Source organism: Falco punctatus (genome assembly GCF_963210335.1).
Source record: "Falco punctatus genome assembly, chromosome: 3".
In the NCBI taxonomy this organism is placed as follows: Eukaryota; Metazoa; Chordata; class Aves; order Falconiformes; family Falconidae; genus Falco; species Falco punctatus.
The window spans coordinates 71,606,445-71,624,093 of record NC_137582.1 but is presented as its reverse complement, the minus strand read 5'-3'; the positions used below and the strand labels follow the sequence as shown (position 1 = coordinate 71,624,093).

Sequence of the window (17,649 nt, the reverse complement as noted above, 5' to 3'; positions counted from 1 at the left end):
TTAAATACACTAAACTTTAAAAGGTGTTAGAGATAAGATATATCCTCTAAATTATTCAATACATTTACAGAAAATGAAACTGTACCTAAAATTTCACCTTCCATTTTAAAACAAAAGCCATCTGGTCACAAGTTCAAAGACATACCATTCAGAAAATAAAAAAACATACCAACTAGAGGTTCTTCTCTTTTGGGATCATTCATAAAATCCTTCAGACAGGTTATGTCCTTTGCGAGTCCTCTCTTCACTAAAGTAAAAAATATACACATGAAGAGATATTACACGTTAAACAGTCTGCATATAATTTCTATGATCTTAAAGGAGTTTCTAGTGGAGACTTAAGGGTGGCAAAATTAATTTGCACTCTGAAATGCATAAGAAAAATGTGCAAGATTTCAGTCACTCGCAAAAAGGTTCCAAGACTCTGTTTTCCATAACAATTTCACACACAAGGAATTAGTGCCTTCACGAGGAGAACCAAATAAGCAACAGACCTTCTAACATGATCCAATTTACTGAGGAAAGATAACAAGTTCACATTCATAGCATGCTCCAGGCCCCATCAGTTCTCATTCAAAGAAAAAAAAAAAAATAGCCAAGCCACCAATCTCTTCCTTCCCCTAAACCCCTGATACTTATATAGCATACTGAGACTGCTTGTGTGGAGCGTGAAGTTCAGGAATCACACTGCCTTCAGTCTAATAAAGAAAACATCATCTTCACTTATATAGCAAATGCTTCTTGTTGTGCTGGGCGGACCAGAAGCTGCACAACCAGTTAGTATATTCCTGACCCTGAACTAGCAGTATTTCCATCATGGCTGTATCCTGCTCCTCACTGAGCAGGTTTTATTAAGTTTTAATAGCTTGGGTTTTGCACTGCCTAAACCACTTTTGAAGTATTACTGGTCAACTTGGAGCACCTGCAGAGTTTCGCTAAATGTATGTGCAAAAGAATCTCAGAGGCATTAAGTATATTCAAGTGCTGGCCATTATAAAAAAGCACATTAAAGTGTTAAAACGCATATTTTTAATGTGAGAAAAAAAATGTGCAGAAACAGATCTTCCTAATTACATACAGCTGTATTTTAACAGACTGATGAATTTCTTCAGTGTCATAAATGCCGCTCGTTTCTTCACACTGGGGCAAACAAGTAGAAATACCACAAGCACTGAACTGTTACTATATTCTTCCCCCCTTGGATGCCAGGTTATGGTTAAAAAAAAATAACAATCATCCAAACAAAATTTCAGGATAGGGAATTCCATGCTTGTTTTTAAATATTCATTCCATTAGGAATATACTTGCGCTACCATAAAGTCAAACCCCACGGCTGCACACACACACAAAAAAAAAAAAAATCACGAAGTTTCAGCATTAATTTATATAGAAAACCTCTTGCAATTTAATTGCGGTAAAAAATACCTCATGGGACACCTCCGGCCATGGGAACAGTGTGTCCCATTCCCACCAAAACTTCACAGTCTTGCCAAAAAATCTCTGTTATTTTTTGTCTGAGGTGACATGCAGCAGTAGCACGGTGTGAGAGGGTTGACCCATACAAGTTGGTGCAACGTAATTAATCTCCATGAACAGATTTTTTACCAACATTTAAGTGTATTATGCAGTTTTCATGCATTTGTGTGTCTGTGCAATAGCTCTCAGCGTGAGATGGCTGTTCCCGAGCTGACGGTGAAATGCATGTTGTCTTTTGGACTTAATATGGAAAGATCCACACAGAAAAAAGTTAAAAGTTCTCTACAAAGTAATGGCCATTTTCTTCTTGCTTCCTAATATTGCTAACTAAATATTCTTGTTTTAGTACCATCTTGAGAAGAACAACGCATACTGTCCTTGGCTTACACATGTTTGTTTTGTCAAACTTTCACTGCATATGTATACACACACACGTCCTGCAAAATTTTCTGTTGAAAACTTCACCAGCTATAAAAGACATTAGCTAAAATAATTGATATCAGATGTTATCTGATAATGAGGATGACAGAAACTATGTCTCAAGACTGAAAGTCTTTCTGTGAAAATACTTTTAACTTCATATTCTCCTACGATCTTTTCTTACATAAATTAACTAGAGCACAGAAGAAAAGCAACGGTTCAAATGTTTGGTAACTTGCACTACTTCTTCCTAAACCATAATCAACTACCTGCTCTGGTAATCATTAAAATAAAACCACTGTTTTCATAATTGCACCAACAAAGGGCATTAACTCATTTATATTCAGCTACCTGGTCTCTGTGTTTCGTACTTCATCGGAGCTCGGACTGCAGCTGAAGGACCTAGGATAATAGTTTGACAGTCAGACTAGTTCTTCTCACTTACTTTTATTAAGTGCCTTAGTAGATCATCCAAACAAGTCAGAGAACTGAACAATTATCTTCATTTTACAGTTTAATATAGGCTCGGTAATAGCACTATTCCATTGTGGTACACCTCCCTTTTGTAACTTTACTGCTTTAAGAAAAACTCTTCATTTCCACTCCCTTTCCCCACCAACACAACATACCAAATACATGGATGTCACAGAAGCATAAACTATTCAATTTTTATTTTAAGTGCTTTTCATACTACTTAGTTAATTTAATTAACTATTTTAACTATTCAGTATTGTTCATGACAGTCAATCTCTGCTACAGGTACCTAACAGAAAACTTCTGGTCTAAACACAGAGAGCCTTAACACAGTCCCAAATACAAATCATAAAGTCATTAAACCGCATCTTCTTTTACATAGGATTCTGTATATATTCTTATCACTCAGAGCTTTGGAGTGAATTTTGAGACATGTTTTTGTAAAGGTACTTCCACTTCCTTCCTTTGAAATTTCCTTCCCTTGCCCCCCTCTTCCCCCAAATCCATAGACACATCCACATCACAAGCATGCTTTAATGATGTTCTCAGAGGTTTCTTAAGTTTCAGAATTCAAGATTAAAACAAGATGACACACAGTACTCATTAAATGGAAAAAGAGAAAGCTTAAGTTAAACTATGTATTTGCCCACATAATTCCTATTTTTGAAGGCAAAAAGTTTTCCACAGTCATGGCAAATACATTTTTTACACATCAATGGTTTTCTCCTCTTTCTGCATAAATCAGGCAGTTAAAAGACATGTATGAAAGCTGTAAATCAAATCAACATTGTAAACATTTTGCAAACAACTCTGCACCATTATCATAAGTGAGGGATATGAAAAAGCATCTCTCCACTGACTTCTCATAATGAATTATCCATCTTTTATCAGTAAAAAGCCTCAAAGTCTCTGGTAGCATGAACAAAGGAAGATCTCCAGGTATTCTGCAATTACAAAAATTACTCCATTCCAGAGCTGTTCAGGTAGTGCCTGAAGCCCAGGTCATATTCCAGTATCTGGAGACTGACAACATGACCAAATACTAAATGACATGAATAGGTACCTGTGAAATAAGATTTTTAGTGCTTTATTTTCTGTTTACTTCTATGAACTAACCACATTTGCAGGGAACTGCACCAGAAGCAGTTCACAGTGCAGTCTGTCTTAACATGGTTGAGATTTACAAATATGAACAAGTTAAAAAGTCAAGTTGTAGCTGCTACTATTACTAAAGGTAACAGTTTGGGGTTTGGAGATTTTTTGGTTTTTTAAAAAGGCATTTAGCAAATACTATCATTGCTGCCTGCAAGAGTTCAACAAAGCAATTACAATCTTGAAGACACTCTCATATTCAGCGACAGTCGGTTTCCAGGCTAACATTTAATTCACATTTACTAGCCACATGGCTTTGGAATTATATTAATAATGTAAGTTATATTTCTTAAGCATCTCAAAACCAAAATGCAACAGTATTTTCCCTTAAAGCACATCAGACTGACCAACGAGCTGAATATCAGCTGGAGTGCCAGGCTCAAAGGGCAATGATCAACAGCCCAGCCTCTTGGCGTTCAGTAAGCAGTACAGTACCCCAAAGACTGATTCCAGGGCCCACAATGATTAACAACATCATCAATAACAGAAATGAGGATGCATAGAACACCCTCGGCAAATACACAGACAAGATAATTTAGGGAATACAACCGATGTTGCAGCTTCAGTTGACCAGACCCTTGGGAACATTTAAGATCAAAGAAACCTTAAGAAACATGGTACGTGTAGAGTTCTGCAGCTGAAAATCCCATTCATGAGTACAGGCTGGGATTCGTCTGACTGAGCAGCTGCACTGTCAAAAAGAACCTCAGAGTTATGATGAATGCTAGGCTGAACACCAGCCAAAAGCATGTCTCCCATAAACTAGGCAAACTCTATCCTGAGATACCGCACAGGCGGCATACTTCCAAGTATCTTGTCCTCCACCGTTTGGGACTTGTAAGGCTATCTAGTTCCATCCTTCTCCAGTTCAAGTGGGATGTGGAGAAACCAGAGGCAGTCCAGCAGAAGGGCTACTAAGACAAACAACCCAGGGCAAATAATCTACGAGAACAAGTTTGGGAGCTGGACTTGTTTAGTTTGGTAACTTGGAGGCTAAGAGAAGACCTAATAGCATGGATACCTGTACAGCAGCTACAAAAATGAGTCAAAACCTTTGGAGACTGACGCAGCAGCCAGAAATAGTTGCTTAGGAAGCACAGATTAGATGTCCAGATAAAATTCCTCTTTAAAACAGAGGAGCAACCACCACTGTGATTAAACACAGGTAGCAGACACTCTGCCCTAGATGTTCATGGCTTCAGTAACGAAGTGACGATCCAGCACTGGCAGCAGTCATGCTTCAGTCAGGAAGTTAGGAAATCACCTAATCAGTCTCAGGAAATCCCTTCCAACTAATAATTTTATTTAATAAGCAATATTTGTTTTCCAGGTACTAGTTATATAAAATAACAAAAAAAAAAAAACCTTCTCCAAACTTCTGAATATTTTCCCATTATTCAATGCCACAGTTCTGAACATATTTCTTTGTTCTCCAACTTTTACATCGATACATGTATACGTAATGCACACACATGCATAACAATTGCCAGAAATAAAAGAGCTGTTTCAAAATTTAAGGACAGTTTCCAACACTGTCAATTCAGTTACTCAGCAGCAACAAAGAGATACCAGGCTCAGCATTGCCGATTCACTTTTGAATACAAGAGGAAGCACACAAAGACTCTATATTCTTGGGAACTCCCCAAGAGAGGTAGTAAGGGAGCTGGAGTAGCGTTCAGTCTTCGCACTTCTATGATTATGGTTTCTGAAGCATTTTATTTTCCAGTCTGTGACTCAGAAGAGAACTTCCAGGTTTCTTTTCTTTGAAAACACAGTAGTTTTACACCCCAAAACCTTATGCATGCTAATCAACGCTTGGCAGACACTGAGCACAGAGGGACATGTTAAATAAACTTAGCTTCTATCACAAAGCAGAAATGCTCATCAGGATACTGATAAGGTGGTCATCGGCGAACCCAAGGCAGAACACATAGTGTTTGTGCTTTCACTGAAGGAAGAACTTGTAGTCAGTGCTGTTAAATAAATGCAGCTTCTCTTCAGATCCGATTCCTCCCCTTGACACCGTGCCTCACAGAACGAAGAATGTAGATGCGGGTCGCCTCATACAGCAACTACACACCCACAACACCCCTTATTACACTTTTAATTTGTATCATTGCAAAAGAAATCCTGCAAGCTAACTCTGCATCTTCCTGTAATGCAAGATAAATTCCACAGGCTGTGCAAAAAAATTCCATTAAACCAACTCTTTGTGTGTCAAATTAATTTCACCCTTAAAGCTAGGCAGTCCAGAAATAGCTTTAACAGGGCCCATACTCTATACTATGCCTCCTGCCTAAACTGCCTCATTTTAGTAGTAAACCACTGGATTTTGCTATTGCCCAGGAAACATTTGCTTAACATTTATATTGGCATTCCCCCATCATTTAATTATTCTTGTTCAAAGCAAAGCTTTCCAAACTTCTGTCTGCTTTGGCCAAAAGGTCCCAGGAAAAAAAGAAAAGCAGCAATGTTCGATCTCCTCCCCTCCTTATCCCTGAACACATACGTGCATCTGTCTAAACTACAGCTGAAAGAAGCCTTCCATCTGTCCAATTATACCATTGTACAAAGAAATCACATGACTGAAATGTATATACATAACTGAGCTTTGATTTAACTCCCTTAGTAAAGTCTTAGAACTTCAGCATCTTCTCTTCCCACATCTTCAATTAAGTTCTCTCCTCTGAACTGCTGGAGAGCAGGCAAAAAGCCACTCCAGCTATCCAGTTCTGCCATTACCACAAAAATAACTTGTTAGTTGTGCTGCATGGAAACTTGCATGGTATCCAGATGTGTGCCTTACAGAAAACAGTACTATTCCAAACACAATCATCTGGAAACAGATGCATTTTCTGACTTAACTGACTTCAGAGCCAACAAGATTGTACAGTTAAACAGGTTACTCTTGCTCATCGCTTCTGGATTATGAACAGTTACTTCTGATGAGTTCGAAGAGGATACCGTACATGGCGTGTCCCATTTGAAAACACTCAGAATCCAAATAATTTGTCTTTTCAAATTTTGGTTTAAAAATGTTAGCAGCATTGGTGGTGACAAAGGAACTTGCTTTAATTCTGCATCAAGGAAGAAACTGCAGATGCTGGGGTAAAACATTATGAATATGTCAAACCTCATCCTCTGAGTCCTGTTCTTTTTTAGACAGTGGGACAAAAGCTGAAGTGTACAAGTGACTTCCAAGAAAACTCATCCTTCAATTTGACAACATCCATACATTTTTGTTCCTGGCTCTTTGAACTCCAGCTCTGTGAACATGCTGCCACATTTCATTCTCACTGCAGTATCTGACAACGTGAACATGAGAACAAGACTGCAGATTCAGCAGCAACAACAGGAGCATCTCATTAATTTATATCCTGAAATAATCCTAGATTCATACTTTACATAGTGTACCTAATTTAAGAATATCCATACTTTCCATGCTCATTCACAAGACTTCACTGCTTAACTCCAAAAACGCAGTGTAATTCTGTTCATGCTTAGTACATATGTCTGCGAACTGTAGAAAAAAGTCATCAGCTATTTAAAATGAAAAAACAAAGGCCAAGCAAATTCAGAATTTATTATTCTATCTCAGTGACCGAGTATAATGAATATCCTGAATCTGCTGACTCTTGAGGGAGAATTATTTGCATAATTGGTAATACGTCCACGGGAGAGTGTAGAGAAGTTCTGCATACATACTGGATATATAATTCTGCATTACAGTTCCCAAAATGAAATATGAATTGCCATCTTTGAAAAGTTACTCAGATGGAAAACTCTTCTACCTGTTACAAAATTTCAGCCTCTTTTGGACAAATAAACCCTAACAGTGGCTGGAAAATTGGCCTCCAATGTCTGGATCCTCAATGAAGCAGAATTTAATATGGATAAAGTAGAATAAAGGAGACTTCAACAGTTTGAATAATAATTTCATATTAGAAGTAAAAGATGCTGGGTTCTTCAAAACACTTACTGAGGCACAAAACTTTCTGGATTAAAGCATATCTTGCAATGCTTCTGATATGCAGTACCCTGTGATGCTGGGACTCCCTCAGAAGCTAGCTCTAACTTGTTCGGCAAAGTTTCACATCTAGATTCTTCACTTTAATAATCACATTGTAACCTATCTTTTCTCATTCTGTAAGATACATCACAGTTGAAAGATTCTAACCTATGACAATGACAGATGCAGTGTTTATAACGAGCAGTTCTTAACCCGAATTCTCCATGGAATACTGAGCTTGTAGCACATTAAGCACTATTGTTTTCTAAAGCCACAGGTCTTTGCAACAGGCTCCTGTATTCCATCACTCTCTTTACAGTCTTGCCACCACACCTTCTGTCCTCTCATTCAAGTCTCGCTTTCCGTCCCTTGCATTCTTTACATTACTCCTCCAACACAGAATTTTATAGTCATGAAGCAAAAACCTCTTCAGTTAGTATTACTTTTAATGACTGTTTCTGACAAGAAATACAAAGAAATTTCTAGAAAGTGTCTTCCACTAAAAACACTAGCCCATAGCCAAATAAATCTGTTTTGCTGCTGAGGTATAAATACAATTCTGGACTGCTCAAATCCATTGGATTTTGAGGAGACCTCTATGTTTTCAGAACTTTTGCACAAATTCTGTCAATGAGCTTCACTAGCAGTATTTCTGAGGAGCGATCTGTATGAAGTCCCCACGTTTGCTGAGGCAAAACATCTCACAATTATTCACACACTTGAATGATACGTCTTGCACCGACAGTCTCCTGTCAACACCGATCAATGAGAACCATTAATGAAGCCCAGTCTCTTAGAAAATGGACTCTGACCCGTGCTTTTCTAAATCTTTCTCTTGTGTTGATTCTTCAGGGTCCAGTAAGTGGCGAGCTCAGCCTGCAGCAAGCACTCCCCTCAGTAGAGGACTGACACCATCGCTCTTCTCTGTGCAGATGTGCATTTTCATGAACCCTTGATCAACTTGGTTCAAAAAGGCTGGGAGGTTCAAAAGATACTGGGAAACAGATGACAAAGCCAGAATGTAAGCCTTGTTTCTTAGGAGAATGGGCTAAGAAGATAAAGCAGAAGTGAAAGGCTTATTCCTTGTGATGACTGACTGTATAACCATTCTGGGTTTTAATCTTCTCATTGTTCTTTTTTAATCAGTATTCCCATATCTCTCAATGTTCTCTGCTTCCTGTATTTTAAAAATCTGATACATCATCATCAGTGCCTTTACAACAAGATTTCCATTTTCACTGTGAGCTATTTATATGCCACGTTTTCAGCCTTTCACCACAACTCTTACTTTCATTGACACATGACAGTCAGGATTCACGTTCTTAGTTTCTGGGGGAAAGGTATCCCAGCAACTGATTCTACCTTGAAAGGTCTTTGCTACTTCAAGTCCACTACAATAAAGAAAGGCAGAACATTCCTGTGATGCAGCTAAGCAGACTCCAGCACTGGTAGAGCTGCATCTGCAACAGTCCTGTGCCAGCCTGCTGATTTAGCTTCTTAGCATACTGCCTGGAGCTTAGAAGTGAGTGCATAAAGCTGACAGACAAGTGGGAGACAGCTTAGCCTGGGAAGGTAAGAAACTAAAATACTGACTATCCATCCCTCTACTAAACAGGTATACAAATATTCATGTGGAAAGGCATAATTAAGGTTTCATGCTCCAGATTATTTCTTTGCTCAGCAGTTTGCTAGATCGAAATCTCAGAAGAATGTTCAGCATATAAAGAGAAACAGTAATAGACACAAATCTCACAAATGTAAATATCTGAACTACTAGAAAAACAACAAACATTAAAATCCCCAAGCAATATCTAACCTAGGAGGCTGGAAAGAAAAAAAGTGTTAATACTTACAATACAGTGTCTTGGGTCTCAGGGCCTTCTCTTTCTTTAATTATGAAAATGCAGGTCATCCCAAAATAAAATAAGAAAAAGAAATTAATGTGCTGCACCATTTGAAGGAAAAACCCTATGCTTCCTCCAAAGCCTTTGTAGATGAATTATACTACAGACCAAAGTTTCCATTATCAAATAGGAAAAAAATACAGCCTTTATGACTTTCTTCAAAAGCATACTTACAGTTAATACAAGGTTAATTTCAAGAAAACCCTGTTATTCCTGATGATTATGGCTTGAAACACATCTCAAGAATGCCAGACAAAACCTCGAGGGTCTGCATGATCGCAGCTCTTAAGTTCTCAAAAGCTGTAGTACCAACAAAAAAGAAAGAAAAAAAAACCTCACCCCAAAAGGAAAAAAACCTAAGAAAAAGCAGCATCCCCACCATTTTGAGTGGGTGTGAAAGTTCATTCATATAATGAAGAAGAGGAAAAGTGGTTTTCATCAGCCGAATCCAGAACAGATCGCTTTTTTGGCAGAATCTATGGAAAAGAGGAACTTAAATTTCCAATTCAGAACATGGCTAAAATGATCCTGACTAATTTTGAGAACTTTTTGGCGAATAAACACAAACTTGCCATTTACAATAATGAAACAATAAGTGTGGTCATTCCACCAGTAAAGCAGCTGTCTGTCCAGAGCTGTCCATCAATCTGAATGCTGTATTTTCAGTATTCAGTGGCATGGAAAAGATGCTGCACGTCAGTGTGACAATTCAGTAGGAAATAAGACTGACACAATAGTTAATTGTTTAAGAAGCCAAATAGCTGTTCTTTCACAGCAGTTATTAAAAAAAGGAAGTTACCCAAGTCCCAGTATTGCCACAGATAGTGGGTGGTGCTGTATAAACTCAGCAGGATTTTATAAGCATAGAATACAGACACAGCCTCCCTTATGCTGCCGCAAGTTTTCGTTACTTGCCACTCTACAGAGTTTTACAACAAACAGCTACTAATACCTCACTTTTCAGACAAGTGTAGAAAACATTAGTAACTGTGAGCTGTTGCTCAAAGAGAATTTCTTCCTGACCATTTTTGGAAAAATCAACTTTGACTTTGATTGCACTAGGATTACTGCTTCTGTTAATATTAGAAATGGAATTCTGGAACTGAAGATGGGCCCATTTTACTTGTGAACCCTCCCTGAGGCTTCTTTAAGAAAACAAAACAAAACTACATCAGGAATTAAGATTCTCACACATTAGGTAAGAAACTTATTCGCTGTCCTGGGTCATGTGTTGCAAGCAAGTTGCAACAGCTGGTTTTGAGCTAAGACTATGAAAAATTTAAGTAACTTTTAACAAAGTGTCTAACTTTGAGAAGCCAAAACTCAAAAATTGCTGGTTTTTAGGATTGAAACCTCACACACACACTAATCTGTAAGCACTAGCATAAATTCCACACAATTCAGGTTCACAGGTTATCAAACAGCTTCACATGCATAGTTTATTATGTAAACATAATTCGGTTGATCCTAAACATATGTTCTTAAAATCATACCAGCTAGATGTTAGCAGCTCATACATAGAAATTCTACTTATTTTAATTCTCCAAGCTCATACTAAGCAAATTAAGGTGGTTTTTTTTCCCCAAAAGAAAAGCTCTACAGTTTAAGTCTCTTGGGATCATGAAGATAAGCTGCTGAACAGCATACTACTGAGAGCAAATATAAACAACACAACAGCAAAGCAGTTTTCCTGGAACTGAAACCTAGCCATGTTAACATTCCAAGTATCAACATAAAAAAAAGTCCAATTAAAATGTTTTTCCAGCACAGCTGATTTTAATGTCATACAAAAGGACAGAAAAGTTGCCTGTACATCAGATATTTTCAACCATAGGTTCTGATGCACACCAGCCAGGGGCATGAGGTATAGCAGAAATGGGGAACACTGAAATGGTGAAGACAAAAAACTAACAACTCTCTTCACAGATCTAAACATTCCTTGTTTTTAATGAGGCTGCAGAGTCTCGAATGCAGATTCCTCTCCGTTTGGAACACAGTAGGCGTTTCTACCCTGTCTATCCCCAGATATGAAGGGAGGGCAAGGAACCCTGAATAGTTGACATAACCAGAGCCAACTTCATCTGTGCTCTAGATACAGTTCCCAGAAGAGACAACACTCTTCTGCTGATTTCATACCTGCAAAGGGCTGTTCAAAACACGTGGAAAAGACATTCCACTTTAGGATTTCCTCTCTAGTAAACTGAGCAATAAAGCTAATGTATATTTGTAAAGCCAGAATAAAACTGATCACATACCACAGTATTCCAGGTACACGCACAGCAGATATATTTTATCTGTCAACTGCTCCCTCCAAAGGGACTAGCTTTTTCCTTGGCAGTCAAAAAAAAAAAAAAAAAAACAACACCAAACCAAACCACCTTCCATGCATACCATCCCCCATTACTTTTATAGACTTGGTTCAATGAAAAGCATGAGTAAACTGATATAAACATTGTTTCCCAACCATTTTACCATAATGGCTCAAAGTAACATTCAACTTTTTTTTCAAAGTATATAATACGAGGCAATTCCAACTTCCAAAAAGCTAAGAACTAAATGCACGTGTACAAATTCCATTTTGTCCAAGTCATTTTCCACATACCCTCTGCTCCATCAATAGCTAGTCAGCAACAAAAACACAAAACCCTTCACCATGCAACTATGCAGATGCCATAAGGCACTTAATGAACCTTGCACTGTAGTCACCCCAACCCCACAATCTTTTGTCCATCACTACTTTTTACAGAGGTTTGGCCTCAGGAGCTATCAGCACTAGAAAAAAAATGGAGATTTGTATTCTGCTTATTACTCAAGCTCCAGTTCAAGGACACAGAAAGCATCTGTCATGAGCACTGAAATCACTGAGAAATACAGTGTCGTCATAACAAAGAATCCACTCTCAGGAACAGAAACTAAATGAATTCTAGAAAGGTACACCATATAGAATTAAAATATTACCTAGTATTTTGTAAATTAAGCATTCAAAGACTCAAAAACATGTTTAAGCTTCATGTATCAAAGAATGCAAGCAGCAATAATTTTATCTAGTTAGTTAGCTGATCATCTATTATTTGACTACAGCAGCTACTCTGAGCCATTCGGAAAAAAAATATTGCCATAAATTTGAAAGTGCAAATGGAAAAGGCTTCAAATAAGCAGAACCTAATCCATCAACAAATTACGAATAAAGTCATTGCGCTGACTAATCTTTTGCTTTAAATATTTTTAAATTACTTTATTTCATGATGCAATATGACATCTAGTCTATTTCTATCCCTTGAAATCAATCAAACATCAATCCAGTGGGTTAGAGCATTAAGCTTGCAAATATACAAATGAAAATACAAATGAACAACTCGGGACTCACTTTCTTGTAAGAACACAGACTCATCTTTATCTTTACACACCAGATTGTCAGCCTCCAACACAGGAATTCCACAATGCTTTAGGTACAGGCTTATTCTCTTTTAATTTAGGAAGTAACAACATATTCTAGGTAAAACTTCAGTCCAATTTATAACAAATCTGGGTAGTCTGCCTAAGCTTCCATGAAGAGACAGATATTTACATTTCCCACTCTAGCAGCAAATTATTTAGTCGCTGTCAGCTCAAATACCCAGACTGACTGTTAATAGAGGAAAAACATCCTAAAAAATCCCATATTCATCAAAAGCAATATTTATGGAGCCTGAGAAGTATAGCACATATGAACTAGATTTCCTCAGGGGAAAAAAAAAGTAATCTTAATTCTTTTCTTATACGTAGGTCACTAATAAGTCTCCCTAGTTTTATGGAAGCTATGCATTTGATATGATTTACCTAAGAAGTACGCTTAGATGTTTGGGAAGTGGCCTCTTTCAAAGAAATTATGCATTCTGATGCTATTGTTAGGAGTCAAAGGCACCAAACCAATCAACATACAGAGATGAAACAAAGATATGCAGAAGTAACCTAGATAAGTATCTTAGGTACCTATCTAAAATCCAGAATAACCAAACTACCCAGGTGATACAATAACCATATACACAAAGTCAACCGAAGTACTCCTACAAATCTGCCAGATAGTCAAGCTTTACTAGTGCACTACTCAAAATAATGCATTTTACTTTGAATAGCTATGGGAAACGCACACATGTGAAATGAGAACCATTTCACATGTGTACCTAGTGTTTACATGGAATTTTCCCAGTGACTTTCTCTTGATGATGTAGGGTTATTTCTTGTGGGTTTGAAACTTCCTCTGGTGGAGAACAAGCACAAAGTATCTTTACCAATCCCATTTTAAAAACAAATGGGTAGCTGAACAAAAAAAAAAAAAAAAAAAAAGTCGTCTGACTCAAGTCATTACCTAGATTGCTATGTTGGCCAACCCACCAGCCATTTTTTTTAAAGAACTACCATGTCCTCTTCATTTTGTTATGTTGTCAGGACATCCTTTGGTACTATTCTGAACAAGAATTCCTCTAATAAAGAACAACCCAAGAACTATTCACCATCAACACCTAGCCTGTATCAAAATGGAACATAAGCTCACGACTTTTACAGTTACTTCAAACTCAGTGACACAAAACCTTCTTGAGATAACTCAATGAATTCTGATCTTCTGCCAAAACACAATACACTTCATATTTAAAGTGAGGAGTTAGAATTAACTGAAAATAATGACGACAATCTTGGAGTTACTCCTACAGAAATGCAGTCATGTGACTTACAAGAACTCCACACACTACCACTAACATTTAACATCTAACAAGCATCCAGTTTTCAACCAGCCTGACTCTTGTTCCCTCTCAGTTTGCATTTCTTCATTAATTCAATCAAGTTTGACAGATTTAGTCTAGCATACGCTGATTTCCAAGAGCAAAACAGAATGAAAACTACGTGTACATTTTTCCAAGAAAATAATCACTAGTTTTTCCACTTTAAAAGGGAGAAACAGCAGCAATTGCTATGGAAGTTAGCTAGGGAATAAAAAACAATCACAAAACCAAAGGAATGCCTCACATAAGCAAGAACATTAGTCTAATAACTAAAGTATAAAACAAGCAAAGGCAGTAAACCAGAAAGTCGCTATTGAGATGCTTCAAACAGAACCATAGGACTTGGTAGTTAAGCCTGTAACTCCTGCAGGAAATCTGAATTTATATTGGTCTCAAACCAACAAGTAAGCTAGTTTTATTCAAAGTACAGGTGAGTTATGTAGACTTGGAAAACAGAGCAGTACTTTTACCAACTGTATCAAAACCCAGAAGTTTGCATTCTTTCACCATCTGTGACCCCCGTGTAATTCAAGTGTTAATTTCACAATTAACACAGATTTCCCTTTCGGTGCAGTTGATGTTTCAAACTATATGCTGTACAAAACAGACTTGTGAGATTGCCACCTCATCTTTTTCACGGGATTTTTCAAGAAAGTTACTGTTACAGATCCACCAGTAAGTTGGATAAGCACTTGAAGCATTGTGAAGTCAATTACTGAACTTTACAAGAATGCCAAATTTATGATTAAATTTGCATATATATTTAATATGGAAAAATGTTACCTTTCTATGCTTTGCACCACGATAGTGTGACTGAAGACTTATAGAGCTCATACACGGAACTTTACAAACCTAAAAAGAAAAATTGAAAACACATCTTCAGTTATGCTATGGATATCCTGTAGCTGGCGAGTTATAAGAACTGGAAATACATCCATTTCTACAGCACAGTTCTCAAGGTCATCTTTGGCTTAAACAGTACAACCTGCACAACATTTAGGAGAGCAGTACTCTGCTAAAGTGACCAGAAATAGTGTGCAAACTTGTTCAAATGACACTTAAAACACTTATACCAGGTGGTAAAAATCTTTTAAAAGCCTTCCCCCTCCCTCCTACCACCACTTTCTGGATTCTTAGTTTTCTAAACTTCTCCAGGCTGGAAAGCCAAAAATGGGATGATCATACAGTGACTAGAAAGGAAAAAAATCATGCCCTAAAATAACTGCAACTCCCTTCATTGTTACATCAAAGGGATTGGAAAAACAGAGGAGGAAGACATCTGCATTTCATCAACATCCACAGACACGTATATATTAATTAATAGAAGACAATACAGATCTACAATTATTTCTTACTATTGTCAGCTAAAAAAACACAATGACTAATATATGCTAACACTGTCTATTCACTTGACGGGCTGTCCCACCAGTTTAACGCACCAGAAAATTTCACTGCTAGAACAATACATGACTGAAGTTCAAAACGTTCTGACCAAGAGTTGCAGCCTTTACAGATACGTGAACCTTTACAGTCACCTACGAGAAATACTTAACAAGATCTGAAAGACTACAACTAGGGACCATTACGTTGCACCTGTGACTGCTCAAGAACAAACTGAATTTGCTGAATCCTAAGACAAGCAGCTGTTCCAGGGGCCGAAACCATTACTCTCCACCTTATCAGCTTCTCTCACAAGTTTGCCACGCTACATCCAGGTTAGGTCTGCCACCCTACGAGCATGGTCTTCCAATGCCTTAGGCCTGCATTTTAGCATACAGTCTGAAAAGCCATCAAGAAACGCACTCACTTCACAATAAAATATTTTTTTTTCAGATTCCGGTTTGCCATCGTCTGGCTTAACTTCTTCAGCCACAGTGCTCATCCTGTAAAACCGGTTCACTGCACACAACGAAAAAAAAAAAAATCCAACTCTTGTTCATACGGCACTTTTCGGCAAACAATCGGGGGCGGGAGGGAAGCGTCAGTCGGAAGAATTAAGTTGATTATTTCGTTTCAATGCATTTCTAGATAAAACCACCTCTTTCATCGCTGGGACACCTTCACAGCCTTCAGCCTTGCGGCGAAGGCACCCTCCCCGCCAGCCCCTCTGGAGCGGTCTCACAGAGAAGCCGGCCCCCGCGAGCGCCGCGCTCCGGCCGCGCACGCCCCCGCCGCTCCCGCCTCCCCCGCCAGCCGCCGAACGCACGGCGGTACCTCAGCGCCGCTCTCCCCCGCTGCCCCCCGGCGCCGCCCCCGCCGCCCTGCCGGCGCGTCCCCGGGCGGGCCGGTACCGACGGCAACCCCGCCGAGCGCGCGCGCCCAACGGCATCCGGCAGCGCGAGCCCGCCGCTCGTCACTTCCGCCGCTCCACAGCCACCGGGAGGCACCCAAGGGCCGAAACCAGAGACAGCCCCGGCGCCACGCCCCCGCCGGTAGGCGAGCAGCCAATAGGCAAGAAGCCGATCGCCTCCACCAATGGGAAGCCAGCACCGCCTCGCGCGGCCGAGCGCCGGAGCCCTCCCCTCACTCGGAGGGCGGCAGCCCCGCCCTCCCCGGCGGCCTCTGGGCGACCCCTGGCGGCCCGCGCGGCACGCGGAGTAACGGAAACTAACGGCCGGGGCCGCGGTGTTTGCAGCCTCGGGGCCTCCGAAAGGAGGCAGGAAACGCGCTCGGCAACGGTCTGAATTTAAATGCAAATCTTTATTTTAAAATGTCATAACTTTACACTTCTGACTGGTAATAAACATAAAATATAATTTAAGAAATACACTTGAAAGTTCCTTCTAAAAGCAGACTGAGAAAACAGTAGGAAAAAAAAAAAAAAGCACACAGAAAAGTGCACCGGTTTTAACAAAATGCCAGAATGTCAAACCCACGTTTCACTGCCCGCCGGTGACATGGGAAGGCTGTTGTACCGGCACACGACGCAGCGCAGCTGGCACTGGTTGGGTTGCGTGTTCCTGACGGTGTGTTCCTTCGCCAGCCTTGCTCTCACCGGAGTTGCCACGCTGACATTCCTGGGGGCCGCTGGGGCTGGGGCTGTGCCTGCCCACTGCCCCCCGGCCCGGTCCTGCGGCTGGCGGAGTCGCCCGCGTGTGCTCCCCAATGGCGCCCATCGCAGGCGTCGCGTGCGCAGACGGGATGTTTCCCAATAATCCTGGGGCGGGTGTGGTGTTCTCTCCAGAAATGTGACTGTAATTTTGGGGATCAACTGCTGGTAGATCTCCATGCGCCTTTTTTTTGATCTTGCCCTCCACTGGGTTTCTTCAGGAGCAGGAACAGCACTTGTAATACAGAGTTGCGAGCAGAGTGCGATGGCAGGTCATACCCCTCTTCAAGATGAATGAGATTATTTGTACCGGTACTTTTCATCGGAGTTTCTGTAACAGTCAGAGGCCTTTACATGGAGTCACATTTAAACACCTGATAATTATTTTTGGTTCTAATCTCCAAA

At 39.6% G+C, this 17,649-nt stretch overlaps 1 protein-coding gene across 3 annotated transcripts in view; it reads right to left on the bottom strand.

The window, feature by feature from the left end:
* Positions 1-17,391, bottom strand: part of LOC308060189 (uncharacterized protein) — a 33,852-nt gene extending 16,461 nt beyond the window's left edge. The window contains exons 1-6 of one of the 3 annotated variants that reach the window (XM_080378598.1): positions 16,410-17,390; positions 16,003-16,094; positions 14,979-15,047; positions 9,385-9,418; positions 2,248-2,298; positions 170-247 (exon numbers count right to left, since the gene is read on the bottom strand). In XM_080378598.1, the coding sequence (XP_080234724.1) occupies positions 170-247; positions 2,248-2,298; positions 9,385-9,418; positions 14,979-15,047; positions 16,003-16,077 (307 nt within the window). In that variant the 5' untranslated portion in view covers positions 16,078-16,094; positions 16,410-17,390. Of the gene's footprint in view, positions 1-169; positions 248-2,247; positions 2,299-9,384; positions 9,446-14,978; positions 15,048-16,002; positions 16,095-16,409 lie in introns of those variants that run through there. The other 2 variants (XM_080378599.1, XM_080378600.1) reach the window with 2 other exon arrangements.
* Positions 17,392-17,649: the final 258 nt, after the last annotated feature.